General features: G+C 38.2%; 1 protein-coding gene and 1 long non-coding RNA gene across 8 annotated transcripts in view; one reads left to right on the forward strand and one right to left on the reverse strand.

The window, feature by feature from the left end:
* Positions 1-25,818, reverse strand: part of PHACTR3 (phosphatase and actin regulator 3) — a 320,327-nt gene that overhangs the window by 275,342 nt on the left and 19,167 nt on the right. For 6 of the 7 annotated variants that reach the window (XM_072633410.1, XM_072633409.1, XM_072633407.1 and 3 more), the window contains exon 1: positions 9,983-11,142. The exons of the other annotated variant lie outside the window; for it this stretch is intronic. In XM_072633410.1, coding sequence (XP_072489511.1) covers positions 9,983-10,091 — 109 coding nt within the window. In that variant the 5' untranslated portion in view covers positions 10,092-11,142. Of the gene's footprint in view, positions 1-9,982; positions 11,143-25,818 lie in introns of those variants that run through there. 7 annotated transcript variants of the gene reach the window in all.
* Positions 9,053-25,685, forward strand: LOC140519897 (uncharacterized). Its single transcript, XR_011972319.1, has 2 exons — positions 9,053-9,282; positions 11,136-25,685. It is a non-coding gene; the product is annotated as an uncharacterized lncRNA (long non-coding RNA).

The following is a 25,818-nucleotide window of genomic DNA, read 5'->3' on the forward strand; positions in this document are numbered from 1 at the left end:
AGTGAATTGGAGCATATCACAACCTTTCCAGGTCTCACGTTCCTCATCTGTAAATGAGTGTTGAACTACACAGCCTCAAAAGTTCCTTTCAGTTCTAAATCCAGTTCCAGTATGGTCTTATGAACATGTGGCTATTAAACATTTACTCTGCACAAGGCACTGTGATCAATACTAGGACTACAAAGACAAAATAACAAATAACCTCTACCTTCAAGGAGCTTTTATTCTACTTTGAAGCTAAGACCCATTGTTGTTCCTAGGTGTGTTACTGGACCTCTTTGGGGCCTGGAAATCATTGGGCTTGGATATTCTATCTCTAGAAAAGGACTGACCCTTAATATGGTCATTCATGCCACAAACCTTGTCAAGAATAGGCAGCAGAGGATTCTTTGGCCTTGTACGTGCATACAGCTTCACAAACTGTTTTGCATTCATTCATTTGTTCATTCATTCAACAAACATCTATCTAACCCCCTGTGCTCAGTGTTTCGAGAAACACAAATGCAAGTCACAGCCCATCCTTGCCCTTACAGAATTCTTGCTATCTTTCAGTCAGGCATGAAATTTCAAGGAACAGAGACTCAGCCCTGCAGCAAATCTAAATATAGGTTATATATCAACAACATATAAACTAGCATTTCCACTAAGCCTTTCTTTATATCAGTCCACAGGGCTCTAACTTTCTGTAAACGCTTTTAGTATCATCCCACTTCACTAAACACTTACTGCCTTGTACAGGCATCCATTTTTTATGTATACGTTTTCCATTCCCAATGAGGTTGGAAGCTCAGGGGCAGTACCTCATCTTTATACAATTAGCACCTCACACATAGCAGGGACTTAACAAAGGTCTGCTCAGAGTAAGGATAAAACTTTCCTAGCTGTAAAATTCTCTGATCCTACAAACTTTATATCCCTGGATTGGGGTAAGAATTCCCTCAAATGCTAAGAAAATAGGACATTGAACTGCTCTCTCATACAAGAGGTCCTTGACCTTACTGAGAAGATGCTTCATATTAACCATAGAGTGTTTTAAAAATCAAGATGTGATTGAAATCCATAGTTTGCTATCTCAGAACAGCTTCTACATGCTAATATCCTCCTGGAATAAACTGTTATTAGTCAATTATAAAAGCAAGCAGAGAGCAATTATTAACAAATGTGTAGGCTTATTTTTAGCCCAGTAATTTAATAATATGCCCAGCTAGGACGTTTAGTGGCACATTTTGCTTGCTTCTTTTCTGTTGGAATTTTTAACCACGCCACTGGTCAACCTGCAGTTGTGTTTTCTTCTCAGTATAATGTTTTCCTTGTAGTGCCTCAGAACAGTTTTTGGTCCTGGTCACTAAATGCCATTTACCGTATTCCCAAGCCAAATGAAACGGACAGAGTGATGTGCCGAGACATTACAAAGAAGAATGTAGAAATAACAGAGGAGAAAACAATATGAATTAAACTGTCAACATTAGTTGCTGTTTTTCAGATACCAGTGTTCAAAACGCACATAAGATGAGCAATTCTAGACACTTTTCTAGTAACCTGAGTACAGTGTGACCAACTCATAGAGAGTTTGAGCCTTTATTTAAGAGTGCAAGATAGTTTTTCATGTAAATTTTCATTAAGCTGTCTCCCATTTTCTGCCTTCCTCTCTCACTCAGAAAAAGACAAATTCTCCCAAAAAGCTTTGCCATATCATGTTAAAAGAAAACCAACCACTTAACAGAGAGAAAGACAGAGAAAAAAAAAATAGATATCCTCAGTTCAATCTGTTCCTACAAATGCTTCTGAGCAAGCCAGCTACTAGGTCCAAAAATCAGCCCTATGGAGACTAGATCATGATTAAATCAGTAGCATCATAGATTCTTATCATAGCATTGCTACTGACTCATTCTTCCTTCTTGGGCCCATTGCATAACCTTTGCAATTGGTTTCACTTAACACACCTATAGGATTAAGCAAAAATTAGTACCTTCATGGTGGACAGCACACCATGTAGATTTCCATAAAGCCTTCATAACTAGCCCAAGCACCTAGTAAAAATGGAACTGATAGTTTAAATGTAACAGAAGTGTTACTGAATCTATGGAAAGAGTTCTGGCACTGGAGTCAGAGAACCTGGTTTTTTATATTATCTTAGATGCTTATTAGCAGCTGTATGACTGGGCAATTCTGCCTTAAATATCTGCTAGCTATGTGATCCTGGGCCTGTTTCAACCTCTCTCAAACTCAGTTTCCCATCTGTAACATGGGGGAAAATAATAACACCTAGCTCACAGGGTTGTTGTGAGGGTCAAATGAGAATATAAGTAGAGGGCTTTGTAAATCTTAAAGATATATAAATCTTCTCTTAGTCTCAGGTACCTTATCTGTAAAAGGGGATAACAATATTAATGATTTCATAGTGTTACTGTCAAGATCAAAAGAGAGAATATTATCAAAGTGCTTTGAATACCTTAAAGAACTATATGAATGTTAGCTTATTATTATTAGTTAGTTGAATATTAGTTATTATTATTCAAAAATCTGTCTTTTATGGCTGCTACCTATATAACCTTAGGCAAGTGTCTTAACCTCTCTGTGCCTCAGTTTCCTCATCTACAAAATGAAAGTGTTGTTCTAGAGCCCTCTTCCAACTCAAGAGCCATGGTCCTGTGATTGTAATATTTTATGTCCTGTCCTGCAAGATCCTCTTGCATCTAACTCTATCTCTCTAGTCCAACTGCTAATGCTAATAATGCGACATTCACCTTACCAGCTATCAAACCCTAACAGGTTTTCTCCCCTTCCTCTCACTACCTCTCCAATCCATCCTTCCTACTCCTATCAGAATAATCTTCCTCATACACAGACACAATAATGTTATTGCTCTGCTCAAAACTCAGTGGCTCCCTATGTCCTAGTCTTTGCCTACCATCTGAGGCCCTCCTCCATCTGGTACTATGCTACTTTGCCTTGTTCTCAACTTATTTCATTCCATGAACTCTATACTTCCACCAAACTAGGCTGTTCTCTGTTCTCCAAATGCTCATCAATTCTCCACCTCCATGCTGTTGCTCCCATCAGTCCTTATGCTTGAAATATCCTCCTTGTACTACTCTCCACAGCATGCATTAACCCTCATTGGATTGTTGATTACTTACTCATCAGTACTCTGAGGTTCTGATTTCATTCAAGTGGATACTCCCTTTATCAGTGCCTTGACAGTTATCCAATTATCTCTCATGCCTCACCCTCCACCACTAGCTTAGTGTAAATAAAAGAGTAAATTCTATGATGACAGGAATGGTGTCTTCTCTGAAATGTAGACATGCCTAGTATCTGTACCCAGCAGGAACTTCGTAAATGTCTGATGAATTTCATGGTTGAAATTAATGCTAAAAAATCCATTCTCCAATATATTACAGTAATGTCACAAATCTTATTTCATTACCATGGCTTCCTTACAAAGCTACTAATAAACAGGAAATGTTCAATGCTGCGGTCTTAGCAATCATTCAAAACAGCCATTATATCTATCATCAACACATGCACAATTAACTAAGAATATAATGTATCCTTGAATAAATCCATTTGCTAAAAACAAAGATGACAGTGGTAAGATGACATCAAAAAGAATCAATGCCCCAACTCAAATCTCACCTCCTCCATGAAGCTCTCTCTGATTACTCTAATATTAATTTCTCCCTCCTCTAAGTTGCTATAGACAGCACTGTACTGATACCCCCATATATTGCCTTATATACTGAACTCCATAAAGGCAGGGACTCCATGTATCTTCTTTGTAGACTCCACAGTGTTCTATGCATAGAGTAGATCCTTAATAAACACTTGTAGAATGAATTATGAATGAGTTTTAGAGAAATAGCCTGACCTATAAGTAGAGTCAGATAAGGCTCCCCCTGACAACCTAGAAGATCTTCTGGGGAGACCCAGGGACAAAACAAATCTCTTTGATTTCATGCATTATGGTTAGATGTTAGAGGCTGAAATCATGACACAGAATTTGTAGAATTCAGACACCAGATGGGATGATGGTGTTGGCCTTTATGGTTCTTTACCTCATTATCAAGGTCACCCTAGACAATCACCAAATCTGAGTGGAGTCATCAAGGGACTTCTGTGACTTAAAAAGGAATGTGTAACTGATTAAGGACTGGGAATATGGAGACCAGGAAAGAAGTTTCATAAATCCCTGGTCCAAGCATGCAGAGTAAAAGGAAAGCTTTTATGAGAATGGTCAGGCAGAACTTAATGGGAAGAGTCATCTATGCCTCCTAAACCCTGCAGAAATTGATGGAGAATAAGGCTATCTTGCGTAAAATGCCCCACCTACAATGATGTCAAGGTCAGTAAAAGCTTGAGTCATCATCCTTAAGGAACACAGAAGCACTGAGGCTGCCTAAGGCTGTCATCTTGCCAAAGGGGTACACGGGAATGAGAATCATTTGGACCTATTTCCTAGCTGCATTTGAACTCATGAATAGCAGTAGCTCCCACCCTCTTCCCAGTGTTTGCAAGAATCTAATTTTTCAGCTACCTACTAATCAATGTCAAACACTACTGATGGTGCCAGTTACATAAGAAGTGTTGCCAAATTAACTATAGAAGTGACTTTCTTATGGAAAAAAAAATTGAACCCCAGAACAAGTTCTTTTGAAACAGAGCCATTTAAATTTTTCTTCGGACATTTTAAATCACTGATATCTTTGTGCATGAGTCATTCTTTTATCATATATATATATATATATATACATATACACACACACACACACACACACACACACACACACATACATACACATGTGCACATGCATGTGAGTGTGTGTGTGTATGTGTGTGTGTCCTGGTCTAGTGGACATTCTGGTCACATGAAGTGGTAAAGAAGGCAGTAAATCTGCTGTATTGCTCAGAGATAGGCATTCTGACACTACATTCAAGGGATTAAGTTCCAACAAAACTATTTAATAACCTGTATGGACTTATACACAAATATAAAGGTGGTACAGTAGGTGGATTTAGGCCTTGGAGTCAGGAAAGCCTGAATTCAGATGTGGTCTCTGACTTACTACTTATATAATCCTAAACAAGCCATTTAACCTCTCTTGGCCTCAGTTTCTTTGTCTGTAAATATAAGGATAATGATAACAGCTATCTCATAGAGATGTTTTGAAAATCAGATGAGATAATATTTGTAAAGCACTTTTAAAACTTTATTATATAAATTGCTTATAATATATATATATATAAATTCTGGTTGCTACTTTTGTTGTTGTTAGACATGCATCACTCATTTACTCTTATACCAAACCTGGTATTTTCTTAGGAAGAGATGTTCACAAAGCATTTCAATTGATGCTTATCCCATGACATCCTCCACAACCAAAAATTCTAACCCTCAACGGAAAGCAGTTCAGCTGCATTAGGCTCCACAGACTCTTACTTAATTAGATCTAGAAGGGACTTTGGAGATCATTTACTCAAAGTCACTTAGTTTACAGACAAAACAATTGAGATTCAAAGACTATAAGTAACTAACCCAAGGTCACAAAACTGGTGAAAGATAAATCTACGCTGGAAAATGAGGCCTTCTGACTCCAGTTCCAGACCTCTTTCTAAGGCATTCTTTACCCACTCCCTTCTCTCCTTACTCCTTACCTCCTCTCCAACCCCACTAACAGCATGAATATAAGAATAGCCAGTCAGAGTTAGGATTAATGATGTCTTCAACTGTGAGACAGTTTTCCTTGACACAAAACATTTTCAAAAATACTTTTTATACACACACACACACACACACACACACACACACACACACACACACACACATGGGTGCTGCTAGTATGCCCATTTACAGGCAAGGCAAATAGATAGGTTAAGCAACTTGCCCAGGATCACATAACTAGTTAAGTATCTGAGGAAAAATTTGAACTTAGGAACTATAAGAGTTATAAAGAAGAATGAGCTATTTTCCTTGGTCTGAAGGAGTTTGCAGTATTGATGGGGAGATAAGAAATAACCACATACAAAATTAAGTGACTATAAAAATTTCCAATAAGAATGGTTAAGGAGAAATGTCATGAGGCCAGATCTGATCAACTAGTAAATGAACTCTACACAAGGATGGCTTCTGTAAGAGTCAAAGAAGCAAGAGAATACTTCATGCTGGTGTGATCAGGGAGGCTTTATAGAGAAGATGTTATTTGAGCCAGATCTTGACTATTTGGACAGGTAGAAAGGAGGTGAACAACATTCCTTTCAGGGGAAATGGAGTGATTCAATGTAGTAAGGCAAGAAAGTATGAGATATATTTGGAGAACTGGGCAAACCAATTTATCTGAAGTATGGAACTCCAACAGTGGAGTAAGGAGAGATAACAAGGTATATTGGGGCCAAAATGTGAGGAACCTTTAATTGCTGAATGGGTGATCTATGGTAAGAGTAAAGTGCTTCATTCAACCTTTAAAGATCTGCCAGGCTAAGGACTTCATACTTTACCCTGTAGGCAATGAGAAGCCATTGAAGATTTTTTTTTTTGAGCAAGGTAGTGACATGATCAAAGTGGTATTTTTTGAAAATAAGTCCAATATTACTGCATAAGACATATTTAGAGGATGAACTAAACCAGTAGCATCAAACACAAATAGAAATGGATGGTTGTCACTGCATATTGACATAGAAAACCACAAATCAACACTATTTGTGTTGATTATATGTTTCTTTATTTTGTTAAATATTGATACTTCTGTACTATCAGTCGAGAGGGGGCTCTTGCAATAAGATCAGAAAGTAAGACTTAGCCTTAAGATATTTCCTTGCTCTAGTTTGTAATTTGGGCATGAGAGGAGGGAGAGAAGGAATCTCCAAAACTAAACTGCAATTTATAAATTATAAATGTATTTTTACAAGTACTACTAATAAGATCATTTACATAATGCTTTAAGATTTTCCAAGCACTTTATAAATATTATCTCATTTTATCCCCATAACTGGGAAGTAGGTGCTACTATTATCCCCATTTTATAGGTGAGGAAACTGAGGTAAACAGAGGTTAAGTGAATTGCCAACGGTCACACAATTGGGAGGCATAATTTGAAATCAGGTCTTCCTGATGCTATGTCCAACATTGGGCTAAAGTTGGGTTAAAGTCCATAGGACGTCAGCATTAGAAAAACCCCTCAAGATCAACTGGTATAACCCATACATGGAAAGAAGTCTCCTTCTACAAGATCCCAGACAAGTGATCATCTTGCCTCTGCTTGAAAATCCCCAGTGATAGGGCAGCTCATCACTTCCTGAGGCAGCCCATTCCACTTTAAGCCAACCCTAAACTTTAATAAGAGTTTCTTTACATAAAGTTAAGGTTTTCTTCTCCAAAACTTCCATTGTTGGTCCTTATTTTTCCCTCAGGGGCAGAATTTACATGCAATGAAGCCACATCATTTTATTCAAACTGAGTTTCATACTATAAGAAAGATTACCTAACAAATGAGACTACTTTAGAAATTAAAGCCCCTTAGACAAGGGACAAGACAGATGTATAACACCTTGAATGTTATGGTAGAACACCAAAATGTGGTGCAGATTTTATTGTTTTATTTTAAATCAGTAAAGTTAAAATACAATAGAACACTATTATACTTTTGAGGCTAAGGGGAAAAAAAAGAACTTTACATCACATTATGACATAGATTGTACAAACCACTACTAAAAAGGACATGATCTGACCATACCTGGCACACGGTAAGTCTTTGACAAATATTTGCTGAACGGGTGATCTATGGTGAGAGTAAAGTGCTTCATTTATAAGAGAAGAAACACTTTACAAATTCCCACTATGTGTAGAGCAATATTTTAGGTGCTGGGGGAAGATAGAAGTTTAGATAAAACACTGTTCCTGACCTCCCAGGGCTTATAGTTTAGGAGAGGGATTATATATTAACACAGACAGCTGAGAAAGAATATTTCATAATGAATATATTAGTGAAACACATAACAAAGTTTTTGTGAGGTCCAAGGTCCTTACTGAAATCATGTGTCCTTTTATCTATTTTAGGATTTTCACAATACATTTCCATATTATTTGTTATATTTTAAGTATTCACAAACATCCCCAAAGGCTTAAATTAAAGCCATAAGCACAAAGTAGTTTCATTCCAAGGCAGGCTCCTTTTTCACCCCATCAAAAATGTAAACAAGAGGAGCTTCACTTATGGATGAGCAGATCATTTGGGAAACCATTGTAGCACCCAGTACCCACCCCATCCTTTGTTACTGCATCTAGGGGTATCATGACAAGAGACCAAATCCTCTAGCATGTTGTGACACTTTCAGTTGTGTTTATTTTATGACCAGATTAAAAAAAAGAAAGAAAGAAACTGAGAATGATTATTTTGCAACAATTCATTAAAAATAAATTTTTATAACTAGAATCATCCTGTCCCTGCATCTCTCATACATGACAAATCCATCCGCTCTGGTGAAAACTGAAGACCTGGTCTTCAACTTCTAATCACTGTATTTGTTGCAGCATTGTGTGCCAATTCAGTGAATTCTAAATAGCAACCTAGGACAGCATTACCTTCCACTCTCAGATACTATATAAAACATGTGATCCTCTTCAGGTTTACACATTTGTTTGGCAATAACACTCACAAAGAGATCTCCCCAGACTTAGATAGATGAACTGTTTATAAATCTAAGTAGGACACCGGCTTCTCTCCCGGGGGAACTGTTCTAAAGTCTTTTTCCTTTGTAGTTACACAGATTGCACTGGAGCCCATGGAGCTTTCAGGCTAACTGAAGGAATCATTCAAAACAAAGCCTACCCTCACTCTCCCCCACCCCCATCCTTACTCTGATGATGAAGAAATTTTAATTATCAATTCACCATTTTGACAGTTTTATTTAGACAATTATTCTCCAAAGGAAAGATAAAGTTCCACAAAATAATTCTCTCTCCTTATGCCAGGAACGAGATATTGTGATTAAATGATAAAATGCCCACTTTTCTTTAAAGCATATTTCATAAGATTTTACTTTTCTCTACAAAGCAAAAAAAAAAAAAAGACTTCTTGCGGAGAAAAGGACTTAATGATTACTCTGCTTCCTCCATCTCCATAGTGACACCATGCAAACAGCCTGTTCCCTTCTGTTTTATTAGACCTCTCTTCCTCTCTGGAAAGTCATAAATCAAACACATATACATAAGCCTGTATTACAATAGTAAGCGCCTGGACGAGCAAAGGTGCTGCAAGCAGCCGCGGAAGTGAGCTGTTTAATTAGGTAAGTGCTCCAGCAATGATTAATTTTCTTTATCTTTCCAACTTATCCGTCAGATCGGTCTTGAGGGGCTACTGTGACTAAAGGGCAGTTGGGGTACACCTGTGGGCATTGCTTTAGGTCCAAGTGCCAATTATGAGATTCCATCAGAAATGCAGTGGCAGAAGCGATGCACAAGGTATTGATAAAAAACCCCAGAGGAGGGGGAGTAAAGAGGGAACCGAATAAAGACCAGCGATGAGACAGGGCACACTCAGAAACCGGTGTAAAGGCTACAGGTATTCAATCTTCCCTGAACTAGAGTTATGTTCCACGCTAAAGTAGCCTCCTCTTCCATCAGGAAATAATTACAAATAAGAACGAAAGGAAGGCAATTCTGTGAGAAAGGAAAGGGGCATCATTTGACTTCCCAATTAGAGACTACTCAGATTGCCTTGTCCTTCCCAGCGAGGGACTGCTTTAATACAACTCTATTTGCATGTGAACCCCTGCATTAGGCGAAAAATCTGCAGACAATACAGAAAACCATGATTCTAATTCCTGTTGTTTTCCTGTTTTGCTGAAAGGCACATAACTGACATATGCTGGAAGCTTACTCTCCCTTCCTCCCTTTTTCTCTTCCTCTCCCCCCTTTCTCTGATCTCTTCTTCTCCCGCCCCCACCGCTTTGCCCGTCTTCACCAATGAAAGCTAGATCAGGTTACCTGGGCTCTCTCCGGCTTCAGTGGTAGAGGTGTCAGTGAGGATGCTGGGGTCACTCTGAGACCTGCCTCTCGGCAGAAAGCAACCAGTCCCTTCTTCTGATGCAGCCATGGGGAGATCTCAAAGGCAAGCTAAATGGACACACATGAAACCACAGAAACCCAGCTGGCCAAGGTCACAATAATGGGTTTTTTTAAAAAAAAAAAAAAAGGGAAAAAAATAAAGGAAAGGAAAAATAGGAGGAAGAGTGGAAGATAGGATTGGGATTCAATGCAGTCGGACAATAGCTTCAGCCAGCTCCAACGAGAAACATCTTCTCAGCAGTCTCCAGGAAACCACCATCGAGCAGCAAAGGGTTGGTTTCTTATTCATTCATTTTAATGTCCCTTTGCCTTTTTATTAAAAAAAAAAAAAAGTTGAACCAGGAAAAAAAAACTTTTTCTTTTTTTATTTTTATTTCAGTCTTGAAGTTGCAGAGGGGGTCTCATTAAGCCACCTAATCTTTAAATGCTCCCTCCCCCCACCCCACCCCCCACCCCCCATGGAAAAAAATCTTTGCTCTGGCAATTGCTTTAATCTGAAGCTGTGCTTGGAGCATCTGTTGGAAAACATTAGGATTCTCCCATCATGCCTAGCGAGAGATGCCTGACGTCACGTGCTAGGGGAGTGAGAATGGGGGTGGTGGTGGGGAGGGGGGTTGGTAAGGCTCAAATACCTGCACTGCATACTTTTAGGGGTCTGGGTAAGGGCAAGTAGCAGTGAGGTACATATAGCTTTAAGAAAATGAAATGTCAGATACGACCCTTAATTTCCAACTTCTGATCCTCTTCCTCAGCATTCATTCTAGAGACTGTAAGGGAAGTGGGGGAAGGGGAGGGAGGAGACCCTGCTTCTACGTATGATCAAAGCAAGGCTGAGCTTCGTGGGCAGCTGCAGTCAGCAGCAGCTTCTTACCACCCCTTTCACAGAATTCACTAGTACCTAGAGGCTTGGACATAGGGAGGGGGTGCTGGAAACCCCACAGTAAAAGTCTCACCAACCTCTCTTCTCTATTACCCTGATAGATTCCTGCTGATTCCCTATTCTTCCTTTCTCCCTCCTCTCTCCACAGCCTCAGCAAACTGCCTGCCTCATCCACCTTCTCGCTTCTTTCAGGTTTCCAATCCACAGTTCTCTTGCAGAGCTGGTCAGGACTTAACAAATAGACCTTGTACTTAAGGGAAAACAAATGTGGACCAATAACTGGCCATTGAACCTCACATGAGGTAAGTGAGAGGGCTGCAGGGACTGACTCCAAGATTCCCCTTCCAGAGTTACTCGTTCTTAGAGCCCCTTGTGCTATTGCAGCCCTAGATTCAGGTGGTACAAATGTAAGTTAACCTCTTTCCTTTTCTAGAGAGCAGGATGCAGAAATAAAATCGTGAGGCTGTTATGCAGGGTGTTCACACTAAACTGGAGTAGCTGGGATATACACAAAAGACACTTCTCAAATGCTAATGAATGGAGCCAAACTCCAGGAAAGACTAATATACTGAATAATTAGACTATGCTAGACACACCCATTGATTCTAACAAAGAATCCTAAAATCAAGAGCTGAAAGAGATTATAGGGATAGTTATGAAGTAGATGACCTTTTCTAACATCCCTTTGCCTCTCTAAATTTATAATGCTAAAATAACAAAATCACAGTGTCAGAGTTATAAGGGGGGAAAAAAACCTTAAAGATAATCTTTAATTCAAACCCTTCATTGTAAATTGCAGATAATGAAACTAAAGCCTGGCATCCCACCTTACCTGTTTTACAGATAAGGAAGGAACTCTAAAAGACTAAGTGATTCAGAAGAAAAGACTTTAAAATGATATTTTGACCTACCAAATAAAAAAAATAAGATTTTAACAATAAACACAACAGAATCTTACATCAATTATGTGACAACGATGTGGTGTGCTTGCAAAAGCCCTTCTCTTGCCTCTTCATACCTTCCTCAAGGATGCCCTGTATACATGTATAGAGTATTCTCATAAAGGTTTTTAGAGATGGGAATTCAGGATATGGGTCAGTAGTTATTTATATTTTTATCGCTTTTGGAAGAGTAATAAGATCTATTTTCCTCCCAAGCAATTGGTATCCTCCCTTCTTTCTTATATCTTGAGAATTAATCCCTCTACACCTTCAAAAGTGTGGAACTCTTCTTGGTATCGTTGGATGAGTCACACAATTCTTCCAATTTTTTGAAGTGCAATTTATTGGCTATAAATTGAGGTTAGGAGCAGTCCCATATATGTGGTCCCTTTCTCCAAGTCATTTCTGCCTACTTAAATCTGGCAATAACATAGGCAGGCAATGTATCTAAACTTGTGCCCAGTAGTACACCTAGGTCAGAATGGATAGAGAGATACTTTTCTAATAGGACTAAATCTTCTGGAAAAAGGAAGAGAGCAGACTGGATTGCATTTAGTAAACTATGGTGTTTTCAACAATCCAAAGCCATTATCTGATTGACAACTTGCCTTTGTAACAGTTATTCTGATGATTCTGTAAGGCTACAACTCATGGAACAGCACAATCTATAAAAAAATCAAAATTGTGGATGACCCAATGGACTGTGGAGAGGCATATGATTAGCATACACAAGTGATCTAGCATCTCTCCAACAATGATTTATATGCTAGAAATGGTATAAATAATATCTAACAGGAAAAGAAGGTGGGTTGATTATACACCACCAAGAGGGAGGGATAATAGATGGAAACCCATGAAATACTTAAAGACCTACAACAAGGCCTCCCAGATGTTGGAGAGAGCCTGAATAAAGGGTTTATGAAATGACGTAGAATGGACAATCAATCCAGACATTATTAAATACTTACTATGTGCCAGGCACCGTGCTAGATAACTGAAGATACAAAGACTATATATAGCAAAACAGTCCCTACCCTTAAGGAGTTGATTATATTCCTCTGGAGGGAAAATGTGTACATAGGGAAAGAGATAAAGACCAGACATGTGTCTTCAGTATAAGGACTTCTGGTAAGGTAACTCCCTCTACCAACACAAGTCAGCAACTTCTCTGCAGTTCATAGTTTTAGAGAGAATGGAGAGGTCCAGTTCAGGGTCCTTCAGCCAGTATGTGCCAGGGGCAGGACTTGAACCTTGCTCAAAGCCAGCTCTCCAATCATTACACTTTTGCCACTTCTATCCACAGTACATATGAAAATATATAAAAAATGTCTACAAAATAAAAAATAAATACAAGGTGGTTTATAGAGGAAGCTCGAGCAGCATTAGGAGTGGAATCAAAAAAGGTTTCATGTAGAAGGTGGTGCTTGAACTGAGCCTGGAAGGAAGAAAGTGATTCTACAAGGCAGAGATGATGGTAAGCATTCCAGGCATGGGGAGGATATCCAGTGAAAAATCATGAGACAGAAAATGATGAAAAAGAAAAGGAAAGTCAGAATGTCTAGACTATAGTGTGGAAAGAGAGGCCAGAAAGATAAATTGAGGCCAGATCTTAAGGACTTTAACAGCAGCAGCAGCAGCAACAAACCAGAGGAGCTTATATTTGGTCTAAGAAGCAACCAGGTGCAACTGGAATATTGAGTAGGTCAGACTTTTTCAGGAAAAATCACTTTAGCAGCTATGTGGAGAATGGACCAGAGTGGGGAAAGACTTGAGGTAGGAAGACCAGTTAGGAGACCATTACACTAGTCCAGATGAGAAGTAGTAATGTAATGTGAAGAATCATAGAGGATGAGAAGGCATGAATGGGTTTTATTCTGCAGCAACAGAGGGAGTCATACATTGATAAGATCACAGATCTGGTGAAATATTATTGTTTCCAGTTATAATTCCAAGATCTACTTAAAGCTATCCTGGCTATGATATTTGATTTTAAACACCATAAGACTTTATTCAGGGGCTCTTCAGTCAACTTTTTGGGACTCTTTTCATGCACACATATACACACAGATAAAGCATGAAAAAGACTTATTCTTCTCAAGAAAGCATGATAAAAGACTTATTCCTACAAAATCACTGAATACAGCCCAAATGAGAGAAAAGGAAAGTAGTAAGAGAAAGTCAGTCTCAGATTTTACATTTTTTCATGGAAAATATTTTAAAAATATATCTGCATACATATAAAATTTTATTTTCCCAATATTTCCTCCCATATAACCTTCTACTATCCTATTAATTTTGCTTATCTACTGCAAATTTTATCCAATAACACTAATTTTTTTTTAAATTTTTACCAATGTATAGGATTTTTCCAAAATTGTAATATTGGCTGGAAGTTTATAAGGTATTTTAAGGGGTGAAAAGTAATCCATATCTGTTCTTTCATTTGATCTTCACAGGGGTACCATGAGATAAGTACCTAAAGATTATTATATAGTTTTTATTTGTTTTAATTAATGAAATGTTTCAGATTCATAAAAAGCAAAGTCAGCTAGAAGGCACTAAGCATCTGAAGATTATCCCTGCAAGGTCCGCTGAGGTTTCACCTCCTCCTTGAAGCCTTCCCAATTCGCCCCTTTGAACTCCTTTGGCACTTATGGTCTATATCCTTCACTGAATCCTGTCTTTTATTATAGGTACATTTTCTTATGTTTAGATTTTGCCTCCCCAACCAGATGATGAGCTTCACAAAGACAGATATGCTTATCTTGTACAGTACCAGGCATATTTAACTCTCAAATACTTGTTAATGAAGATGAAATAGTCAAACTTCATATGGGTTATAATAGTTCACATTTCTATAAAGATTTTAAGATTTGCAAAGCATTTCCTTATAACACCCTGTAATGTTAATTATGTTATTGAGAGTTAAAGATCTTTACCACCTATTAATGAATGGGCTTGCCCATTAAGGAAAGTTTGATGAGGGGAGATTTGTTTTGTAGGAAGGCACACACCTTTTGTTAACTTCTAATGAGGCACTGGGTCTCAAGGGTTGTGATGCCCTCTGGCTCTGAGAAGTCTATATATATATTCTGAGGTGAGGTTTTGTTTGGGGCTTACTCATTGGAAGTGTTTGGTCAGATGAGACTCTGGATAGCCACTAAGGAGCACCTCCCCAATTCCCCCACCTTTGAAAACCCAGACGTTGGTGTTTCTCTCTCTGGTCATTAGGTATGTATGGTTAGAGAGTTGGATCTGTCTGTTGTTCTGTGATGTAGTATTGTTTATGGTTAGACATTTGGAAGCCCTGTCTTTGTAATTTCTGCTTGTAATTTCTGTTTGTATTTTCCTTGAAGGTCAAGGTGCTGACTTTTTCCTCTGAACTAAGTGAATGATTTATGTGCTTGAGTAAAGTAGATTGTTGACCTCTCAAAAGTTGCCTTTCCTTTTAGAAAAGCAGATCTAAGAACTTGTACAGCAGACCCTCTTGTGTATGCTGGTGTCCTTGCTGATACACACCAGGCAGAGTAGGTAATGAAAATATTAATATGTCCATTACACAAATGAGGAAACTGAAGCATCCAGAATAAAAATTATTTGACCAAAGTGTTAAATACCTGACTTTACTCTGCTAATTCCTAAAACAGTACAATATTATTTCCATTAGTCCATAATGCTGTTCACAAATTAAAGGCAGCTAGTTGGTACAATAGATAGAAAGTTGGGCCTGGAGTCAGGAAGACTTAAGTTCAAATCATGCCTCAAACACTACGGGCTGTGTTACCCTGGGTAAGTTAACTAATCTCTACCTGCCTCAGTTTCCTCAACTATAAACTGGGGATAATAATAGCTCCTCCTTTGCAGGGTTGTTGTGGGGATCAAAAGAAGTATTATTTGTAAAGTCACTTAACACAGCATCTGACCCATAGTAGATGTTTAATAAATTCTGGTTGCCTTCCTTCCTTTAGGTTTATAAAGCGTTTTCTTCATAACACTCTCTGAAGTAAACAGTGCAAGTATTTTTGTTTGTAAAGATGGGGGAACTGAAGCTCTTTGACACAATGACTTCCCCCATATCTTAGAACTATCAAGGATCTGAGACAATTCTCTGACATCACACCTTTAAGTTCTCTTTTCATTACTCTGCGATGCTGCTCACATTTTTTCTTCATCTACTATATATTTTCAAAGTTAATGATGCACTGTAATCATCACTACCAAACTACCTTGTCTATTCCCCAACACTTCACTCCCTTGCATATCCCCTGCTCCAGATTCTTGCCAGCAGTTTCTACCCTATAGGGTGGGCAAAAACATTGATTTTTTTTTTAGATTTGGAAAGGGGATGGTGAAAATAAAATTCAAAATAAGATTTTACAAACTCTGTAAAAGCCTCTGAACTTAAACTAAAAAAAAAATCCTTTTTTTTCTCATTTAGTATTATACTTTTAGGTCAGATTATTAATAATAATTATAAAAATTACACTGAAATAGTCCTTTAAATTATCTCTTTTGATCTTCAAAAAACCATATGAATTAGTCAGTTCTATGAAGAAACCAAGATTACACAGTTCTTAAATGATAGGATCATAACTAGAATGAGGGTCTACCACAAGCTGAATTTAGAGCCAAATTATGTATGTAGTAAGTCTACCAGGCTCTCTGATAGGTATTAATTATTTATAGGCAGAATCAAAACATTTCCTGCCTTCAAGAAGTTTACAGTCTAGCCACAGGAGACAAAAAGAACACATATGGGCATATATAAAAATAAATGCAAGACAATTTGAGAGGAAAACACTAACTAGGGGAAAGAAAAAAAGACTTTATTTAGAAAGTAGTATTTGAGCTGAGCTTTGGATGAAACTAGGGGCTTCTAAGAGGCAAAGTTGGGAAAGGAATACATTCCAGGAATGGAGAATAACCACACAGAGATGGGAGAATAAGGGTAACACATGAGGAACAACAAGAAGACCAGTTTGGGTGGACCTCAATATGTGTGAAGGGAAGTAATATGTAATAAGAATGGAAAAGTAGGTTGAGGCCAGATTGTAAACGGCTTTAAATGTCAAAGGACATGAGTTCAAATTCCAGCCCTTCTTTTTACTACCAATTTGACATCGGGTGAATCATGTAATCTCTCTGGACTTCTCAATATCTTCATCTATCAAATGGGGGCGAGGGAGATAGATATTGGAGATGATCGCTAAGGTCCTTGCCAGCTTGAACTGGGATGCCAGGATTCCACTTCCAGTGCAATTTCAACTGCAGCATGCTGTCTTTGGATAATATGTTCTACTTCTTGGCATCATTATACCCATCTTTTCAGCTGGAACATTTTCAGATATTTTCCTCTCCCTGAATATCTGTTTTAGATTATGAATTCCCCTTCACTGATTTGAGCCTCATGTCCTTGCAGATTACATCTGTCTGCTATTTTCGAATTCTGCTTCTAACCTTTTTCATTTTCATCACATTAATTCGCCAGGCTTACTAGTCTCTGAAAATTCCCAATTCTGTAGCTTGCTTTTCCTCCCTCAATTACAATGTATTTTTAGCTTTTTGGAGGGAGAAGAATCAGCTGTTCTATGTTGACTTACAGGACTTCCAAAAATAAAAGATGACTTTATTTTCTACCCAACCTCTACCTTTGAAAAGATCAGTCAGTGCTCCAGTCCTGTATAGATTAGTACTCTTATTTTAAAATATAAGATCTTCATAGAACTTGTCCCATCTATTACAAACATATTATGTAAATATTTCCAGTGTTCTCTTCTAAAGCTCTATTGCCATAAAAGTGGTAACCATTTTATTTACACTAATTTTCCCCTAAACATTCTTCCTAGCATTTTTCACAATGAATATCTGAGTAGTCGAAAAGATGAAAAAAAAATCACAATGAACTAGACATATGAACCTTCAGGGGAGGTTCTGAGAAATCATGGGTCCAACCACATTCCTTAAGGGCAATGATGCACCTCTTTTACTAGACTATAGCAAGTCTCAAAGGCAATTGTTGTCTAATGCTATGCTGCTCCTTGAAAACAGAGACTGTCTTGTTTAATCTTCTTATCTCCTGATTCACCTAACATATTGCCAGGCAAGCAGTAGGGAAGTGCCCTTTCCCCCAAGCCATCATTCTGAATTCTATTGAAAAGAAGCTTCAAGATAATTAAAAGGTAGCCCTGTAGTAGGAAGTACGTGGTACTGGAAATTAAGAGTCCCAAGCTCTAGTCCTGCTTTACCGCTGACTAGCTGGGTCTTCTCTCTCTGGGATTCAGTTTACTCATGAGTACAATAAGAAAACTGGACTAAATGATACTCAGATATTTGAAATTTGCATTTTTTAAAAAGGTGAGTCACAGACAGCCTAGGTTTCCTCACCAGCTCCATTTTCATTACATGGCAATACATGAGTAACACTCTACTACTCTTAGGAAGTCATTTCAGGTTTCCTTTGGACACATTCTGAACAATAATATTCAATGAGAAATTGATGCTTGTCATAAAGAAGACAGGAAAATGGGCAAAACAATGAAAAGGCTAAAGGGTGGCATTCCAGTCTAACCTTGCTCTTCAGATTCCCATTAGCTTATGACAATACAGCCATCTCCTTAGTAATTGAGCTCTAGGTACTCAGAGGAGGCTCTCTCTCTGCATTTCCCTTTCATTCCTCATGAACACTCAAAGGTGAGGGAAGCAAAATAATGTTGCCCTTCTTTTGTCAGTGATGGTTTAACAGCATCAGCAATAAGCCTTTATTTAGCACCTTTTTGTTATTGTTGTTCAGGCATCCTGAAGAGTCATGTCTGACTCTTTGTGACCCCATGGACCGTAGAACATCAGGCCCTTCTGTCTTCCACTATCCGTCAAACCTTGTTTGCTGTTTCCATAGCACTATTTATCCATCTCATCCTCTGCCATCCCCCTTTTCTTTTGCCTTCAACATTTCCTAACACTATCCCAACATTTTCCCCCAATGAGTCCAATCTTCTCATTAAGTGCCCAAAGTATTTAAGCTTCAGTTTCAGAATTTGACCTTCCAGCACTTACTATGCGTTTGAAACTCTGCTAGGTGATAGACATACAAAGACAGAAGTAAAAACAGTTTGTTCTCTGAAAGAAAACATTTTTTTCATTCTTTTCAAGAAAACAAGTATAAGTACATACAAAATATATACAAAGTAGAGTCACAGATTCCTAGATGTAGAACCAGAAGGAACCTTAGAGGTTAGCTATACGAGTGATATCAAACTCAAAAGAAAGATCCCTGCAGTCTGCATATTGATTTAGAAAAAAACACAAATTAGCATCATCTACAACGTGTTGTTTTTATTTTGCTAAACACTTCCTAATTAAATTTTAATTTGGTTTTGACTGCACTGGAAAATTTTGCACTAGGCTTATGTTTGATAACTCTGAGCTAGAACCACCCCACACTTCACAGATAAGGAAATGGAGGTGCAGACAGGTAAAATTATTTGCTCTCATCACACAGGTAGGGAGTTGCAGGGCTAGGATTAGAATAAAAACCCTCAATTTGTGTAAAGTGTGTAAACAAACTGTGTAATGGATATTACTAAGCCATTAGAAATGATGAATATGAAAAAGAGAAATATGAGAAGACATATAAATAGATACTGAGTAAAGTAAGTAAAACTAAGAAAATAATATATACAATGTAAAGGGGGGAGAACCACAACAACTGCCATCACAAACCCACTAAAAGCTGAAATTCTATAATTATAATGGTCAAGTTTGATCTCAGAGAGAGTTGAGAAACTATACCATCCTACCTTTGTATTTTAATTTTTTAATATTTTATATTTTTCCAATTGAAGAATAAAATTTTTAACATTCATTTTAAAAAATTTTGCGTTCCAAATGTTCTTCTTCCTTCCCCTCCTCCCTCATTGAGAAAATGACAGTTTTGATATAGGTTATACATGTGTAGTCATGTAAAACATATTTCCATACTAGTCACGTTGTGAAAGAAAACACGAACCAAAAAAATAAACCAGAAAAATAAAGTTAAAAAAATGTATACTTCAATCTGCATTTAGACTCCATTGATTTTTAGTATTTGTAAAAATTTGAATAGTATTTTACTTTTTCCTATAATTACATATCGAGGAAATATTTAGCATTCATTTTTACAAGTTTTTGAGTTCCAATTTTTTTTTCCTCCCTCTCTTCCTCCCTTTACTCCCTTCATGGTAGGTAGTTTGATATGGTATATATATATTTATATATATGTGTGTGTGTGTATACTATCATGTTATCATGTAAAACATAATTCCATATTCATCATAGTTGTGGAAGAAGAAACAAATCAAAAGAAAAAAACACAAAAAGGAATAAAGTGAAAAAATGTGCTTCAATCTGTATTGACAGTCCATCAGCTCTTTATTTGGACATGGACAGCATTTTCCTTCATGAGTCCTTTGTACTTGTCTTGGATCATTGTGTTACTGAGAAAAACTGAGTCATTCATAGTTAATCATCATATGATGTTGCTGACGCTGTGAACAGTGCTTTCCTGGTTCTGCTCATTTCACTTTGCATTCATTTAAACAAGTCTTTCTGGGATTTTCTGAAATATGACTATTCACCATTTCTTGTTTCACAATAGTATCCCATTACATTCATATACCATAGCTTGTTCAGCCATTCATCAATTGATGTGTATCCCCTCAGTTTCCAATAGTTTGCCATCATGAATAGGACTGCTGTACATATTTTTGCACATGTAGTTCCTTTTCCCTTTTTAATGATCTCTTTGGGATACAGATCTAGTAGTGATATTCCTGGAACAAAGGATATGCACAGTTTGATTGCCCCTTGAGTATAGTTCCAAATTGCTTTCCAGAATGGTTGGTCCATCAATGGTGCATCAGTGTCTCAATTTTCCCACATCTTCTCCAACATTTACCATATTCCTTTTTTTGTCATATTAGCCAATCTAATTGTGATATGGTAACTCAGAGTTATTATAATTTGCATTTCTGTAATCAAAAGTGATTTGGAGCATTTCTTCATATGCCTATATATCATAGCTTTGATTTATTTGAAAACTGCCTGTGCATATCCTTTGATCATTTATCAATTAGGGAATGGCTTGTATTCTCATAAATTTGACTCAGTTCTCTATATAGTTGAGAAATAAGACTTTTATCAGAAACATTTGCTGTAGGAATTGCTTCCCAGCTTTCTGCTTTCTTTCTAACTTTGGTTGCATTGGTTTTGTTTGTACAAAATCTTTTCAATTTAATGTGGTCAAAATTATCTGTTCTACAGTTTGTAATGCTCTCTATCTCATGTTTTGTTCATAATTCTTCTCTTCACCATACATCTGACAGAGTAAGGTTCAAGAAATGTCCATCACCCTCCCCCCACACACACACACATCTTCCCCTCCACTGTAATAGGTCTTTCTCACCTCTTCATATGAGATAATTTACCTCATTCTACCTCTGCCTTCCTTCTATACCCACTGTACTTATTTTCATCCCTTACTTTTTTATGTCACTCCCTTCAAATACACATTATACCCATACCCTCTGTCTATGTACACTCCTTCTATCTGTACTGTTAGTGATACAATTTTTAAGAGTTACAAATAGCATCTTCCTACATAGGAATGTAAACAGTTTAGCTCTCCTGAATCCCTTATGTTTTCTTTTCCCTTTTTATGCTTCTCTTGGGTCTTAATACTGGAGATGAAATTTTTGGATTAGCTCTGATTTTCTTACTTAGGCTTCTTACAAAAGCTTGAAATTTTGTTGAATGATCATTTTTTTCCCTTGATGTATTATGCTTAATTTTGCTTGGTAAGTGATTCTTGCTTGTGATTCTAGCTCCTTTGTCCTCTGGAATATCATGTTTCATGACTTCCAATCCTTTAATGTCGCCGCCAAGTCCTATGTGATCCTGATTGTAATTCCCCAATATTTGAATAGTTTCTTTCTGGCCACTTGTAGTATTTTTTCCTTGATTTAATAGGTTTGAAATTTGACTATAATGTACCTTGGGGTTTTTATGTTGGGATCACTTTCCTAAGGTGATCAGTGTATTCTTTCAATGCCAGTTTCACCCTCTGGTTTCAGGACATCAGGGCAGTTTTCCTTGATAAGTTCTTGAAAGTGCTCTTCAGGTCCTCCTTTTCATTATGGCTTTCTGGTAGTCCAGTGATTCTGATACTACCCCTCCTGAATCTATTTTCCAGGTCAGTTGTTTTTCCCATGAGGTATTTTACTCTTTCTTCCATTTTTTTCACTTTTGAATTTGTTTGATTAGTTTATGATGTCTCATGGAGTCCTTAGCTTCCACTTGTCCAATTCTGACTTTTAAAGTATTGTTTTCCTCAATTACCTTTTGTACTTTCTTTTCCATTTGGCTAATTTTACTCTTTAAGGAGTTGTTTCCTTCAGTGAATTTTTGTATTTCCTTTTTCATTTGGTCAATTCTTCTTTTCAAGCAGTTTCCGAAGCTGTTGAGTCTTTTTTTTTAAAATAATATCTTGCATTACTCTCATTTCTTTTCTCCATTTTTCTTCTACCTCTCATATGATTTTTTAGCTCTTCCATGAGTTCTTTCTTGACTTGAGATTACTTTCTATTTTACTTTAGGGTATTGCCCATAGGCATTTTGACATTGTTGTCCTCTTCTGAGTTTGTGTCTTAGTCTTCCCAATCACCATAATATCTTTCTGTGTTCAGATTCTTTTTTTGGTTCTTGCTATTTTTTGCTCATCTTTGGGGGAGAGGGACTTTTTCCACTCTTTTAAATTTGAGCTCTACTCCCAGGGTTGAAAGGTCTCTGTCTCAGGCTTATTGTGCCCATGACTATAGGACTTGGCTGTTTACCTAATGCCAAATTGATGTTGCTCTGAGGTCCACAGGGGACCCTCATGTCTGGCACTGTGTTGAGGAATGGCTGGTGCTGCTGGAGGCTGTAGGGATCTGGTAGATTACCTGGTGCTGAGTTTGGGTCCTAGTAGTGTTGTGGGTGTGCTGAGGCCAGTGGGATTTTTCAGCATTTCCTTGGGGTTCACTGAAGCATGTAGAGGTCTGCTCCCTGGAGGAGGTTCATCTGCTCTGGGCTGCACTGAAACACATGGTAGCTCTTGGAACTGGACTCTCCCAGTTTCCCAGGATATGCTAAGGCATGCAGAGGGCTCCTGGTGTCGGTGTTTGACTTCTCCATGTAATGGTAATTTAAATGGGAAGTTGTTTCCCATTCACTAATAGGTCCATATGACCTGTCTGGGTCACATGAAAGTCTGAGTCACCTACAATCTGTGGTGGGAGGATTTTTCTGAACAGGTAGAGCAGGAAGGTAGAACAGGAAGAGGCAGAGATAGAGCAGCGCTGAGGTGAAATTAGTGAGAGAACAGTCAGAACGGAAGGCTGCAGGCAAGCCCACAGCTGGCTATGAGTGAAAGAAGGGCATTTTGTTTAAGAGAGTTTGTTTGTGATTTGTTTAAGGGAGCTGGTTTATGGGAAGCCTAACAGAGGGAAGGCTTAGGGATGATGTTGCCCTCTGCATTGTTATTAATATATAGATTTCTTCGATACTATGATGGATTTGGCTTTTTCATGTTGGAACTCAGTTTTCTGGTGTCTGATACATGTTTTGGTTCTGTCTTCCACGTGCAGAGCCTGTTGTATTTCATGAGTTAGAATTGTGCCTGCATATTCATGGCTGCTGTAGGTGCTGTGAATATAGCATTGCCACTGCAAATAGCAATAAGGATGGGACTGAAAAATATCAGAATTCTATTTGGAGGCATAAAGGCTTTAGAGAAAGGATGGGAGGATTTACCTTATTCCTCTCTGGCAAAAGAATGGGCTGAAAGCACAGGGCTCTGTGAAAACTGGGAACCGAGATTACAGAAGGGAGTACCTGGAGATTTAGAAAGACGTTTGCAATGAATATCAATAGAACAGGGGAAAGAAATGGCAGAGGTGTATAGGAGAGGCTGGGCCTTGCTAACAAGTTATCACCTTATGTGTAAAAGCAGAGACAAGCTGCTGGAAGAGAAAGCTCAAATGGAAAGGGAGTTGGCTGGTTTGCATAAGAAGCTTTTTATCCTGCAGCGTTCAAACTCCCCTTTAGAAGAGCAAGCTAGAAAGTCTCAGGTGGTAGAGAAAAAAAATCTGTTGTTAGTTTAGCTCACAAAAAAGAAGACAAAAGTAACCAGAGAAAGGATGCATAGGAGGCTTCTGAAGCAGAAGTACAAAAGGAGAATCAAGGGGCCCCCACAGTGATTGGGGAGGTAATTGAGGATTTTACTCAGTAGGAGATCACAGATATTCTGAGTTGGTTCACCCAAAGGATGAGAGAATTGTTGGTATCTTGGATGATGAGAATCAGGGAAAAAGATAAATTTCCTCAAGAGAGAGGAATAAATAGCCAGAAGATTCTAAATCAGAATAGATTGAAAAGAAAAGAAATGTTTACTGCTCTACTGAGAGCAGGGTAGATTTTGGAAGAGTAGATGGCATTCCAAATAATGAACTATATAGAATGTATTGAGGAAAGAGGCCTGATATTAGACTGAGCAGGGAAATAAGATGCCTCATAGATCCTCTTGAAACACTGTATCCAAGTTCATCACACCTTCCGGGAAAATAGGATATTAGCCAGGCCCCATCTCAGATTAAATTATGCCTCAAGTCAGAATGATGACCCCAAAACTGCAATTTAGAAAACAGTAAATAACAGTGAATGAGGTTATGATAATAGGTTCATGAACTCCAGAGGCATGGCTGACCCTATATCTATCCTGCTTCTGGTTATTGACTCCTTGTTTCTTTTCAGCTTTTTGTCTGTTCACCTTGTTTGTCAGATTTGTTTTCTGCAGGCTTAATACCCTCCACCTGCAGATGCCTGATCACTTAAGCTAGATGTCATCTCTTGTCCACAACTATGATGTGTCACCCCTGGACCTGGCATCAACTAAGCTCCAGATACCAGCTAAAGAACTGACCCCTCAAGTGGGATCTCTTGGGGCAGGGACATTTCTACATCCAATCTCAGCAAGAAGTAGCTATGGAAGAAGAGACCTTTGTCCCTCACCCCGAGATCTGGGGCCCTAGTCATTCAAGGGGGGAATGAAGGGGTGCTTGTGTTCAAACCCATCCTAAGATATCGTTTTATGTGCTTATTTTGTGTGATCCTTTTAATATTATTGTAAAGTTCTGCTAACACCAGTTATCTAAGATATTGTTTTATATGCTTATTTTTGTTATCCCTGTTAAAGTTCTGTTGATACCAGTTGCCCCACTGACCTATGTAATGAATAAGAAAGATCTTGGGGCCAAATGTATTGATAATGCATTTTTGCTTATTGCTAATGTAATTTTGCTTCTTAATGGGAATATCTTTCCCATCCATTAATAGGCCCATATGAACAGCTTAAGTCACATGGAAGCCTGAGTCACATAAGTCTAAGTCACCTAGAACAGGAAGGGGTAGAGCAGGAACGGTAGAACAGGAGGAGGCAGAACAGGAAGAGGCAGAGCGAGAGCAGAGTTGAGAGGAAGTTAGTCAGAGAGCAGTCAGAGCTAGGAAGGATGCAGGCAAGCAGGCAGTCGGCTAGCATGAGCAAGAAAGCTTGTTTGTGATTTGTTTAAGGGATCTGGTTTGTGGGAAGCCTAGCAGAGAGAAGGTTTGGGGATGGTGTTGTTCCTCTGTATTGTTATTGTGTATAGATTTTTGTTACTATGATGGATTTGGCTTTCTGGTGTTGGGATTTGGCTTTCTGGTGTCTGAATAAATGTTTTGGTTCTGTCTTCCATGTGGAGAGTCTGTTGTATTTTGTGATTCAGAATTGCACCAGGCTATTCATGGTAGCTGTAGGTGCTGTGAATATTGCACTGATGCTACACTCCACTGAACACTAGGGTTCACAATCTCCCACTGGTCTGCTA

This window comes from Notamacropus eugenii, chromosome 1, assembly GCF_028372415.1.
Source record: "Notamacropus eugenii isolate mMacEug1 chromosome 1, mMacEug1.pri_v2, whole genome shotgun sequence".
Classification (NCBI taxonomy): Eukaryota; Metazoa; Chordata; class Mammalia; order Diprotodontia; family Macropodidae; genus Notamacropus; species Notamacropus eugenii.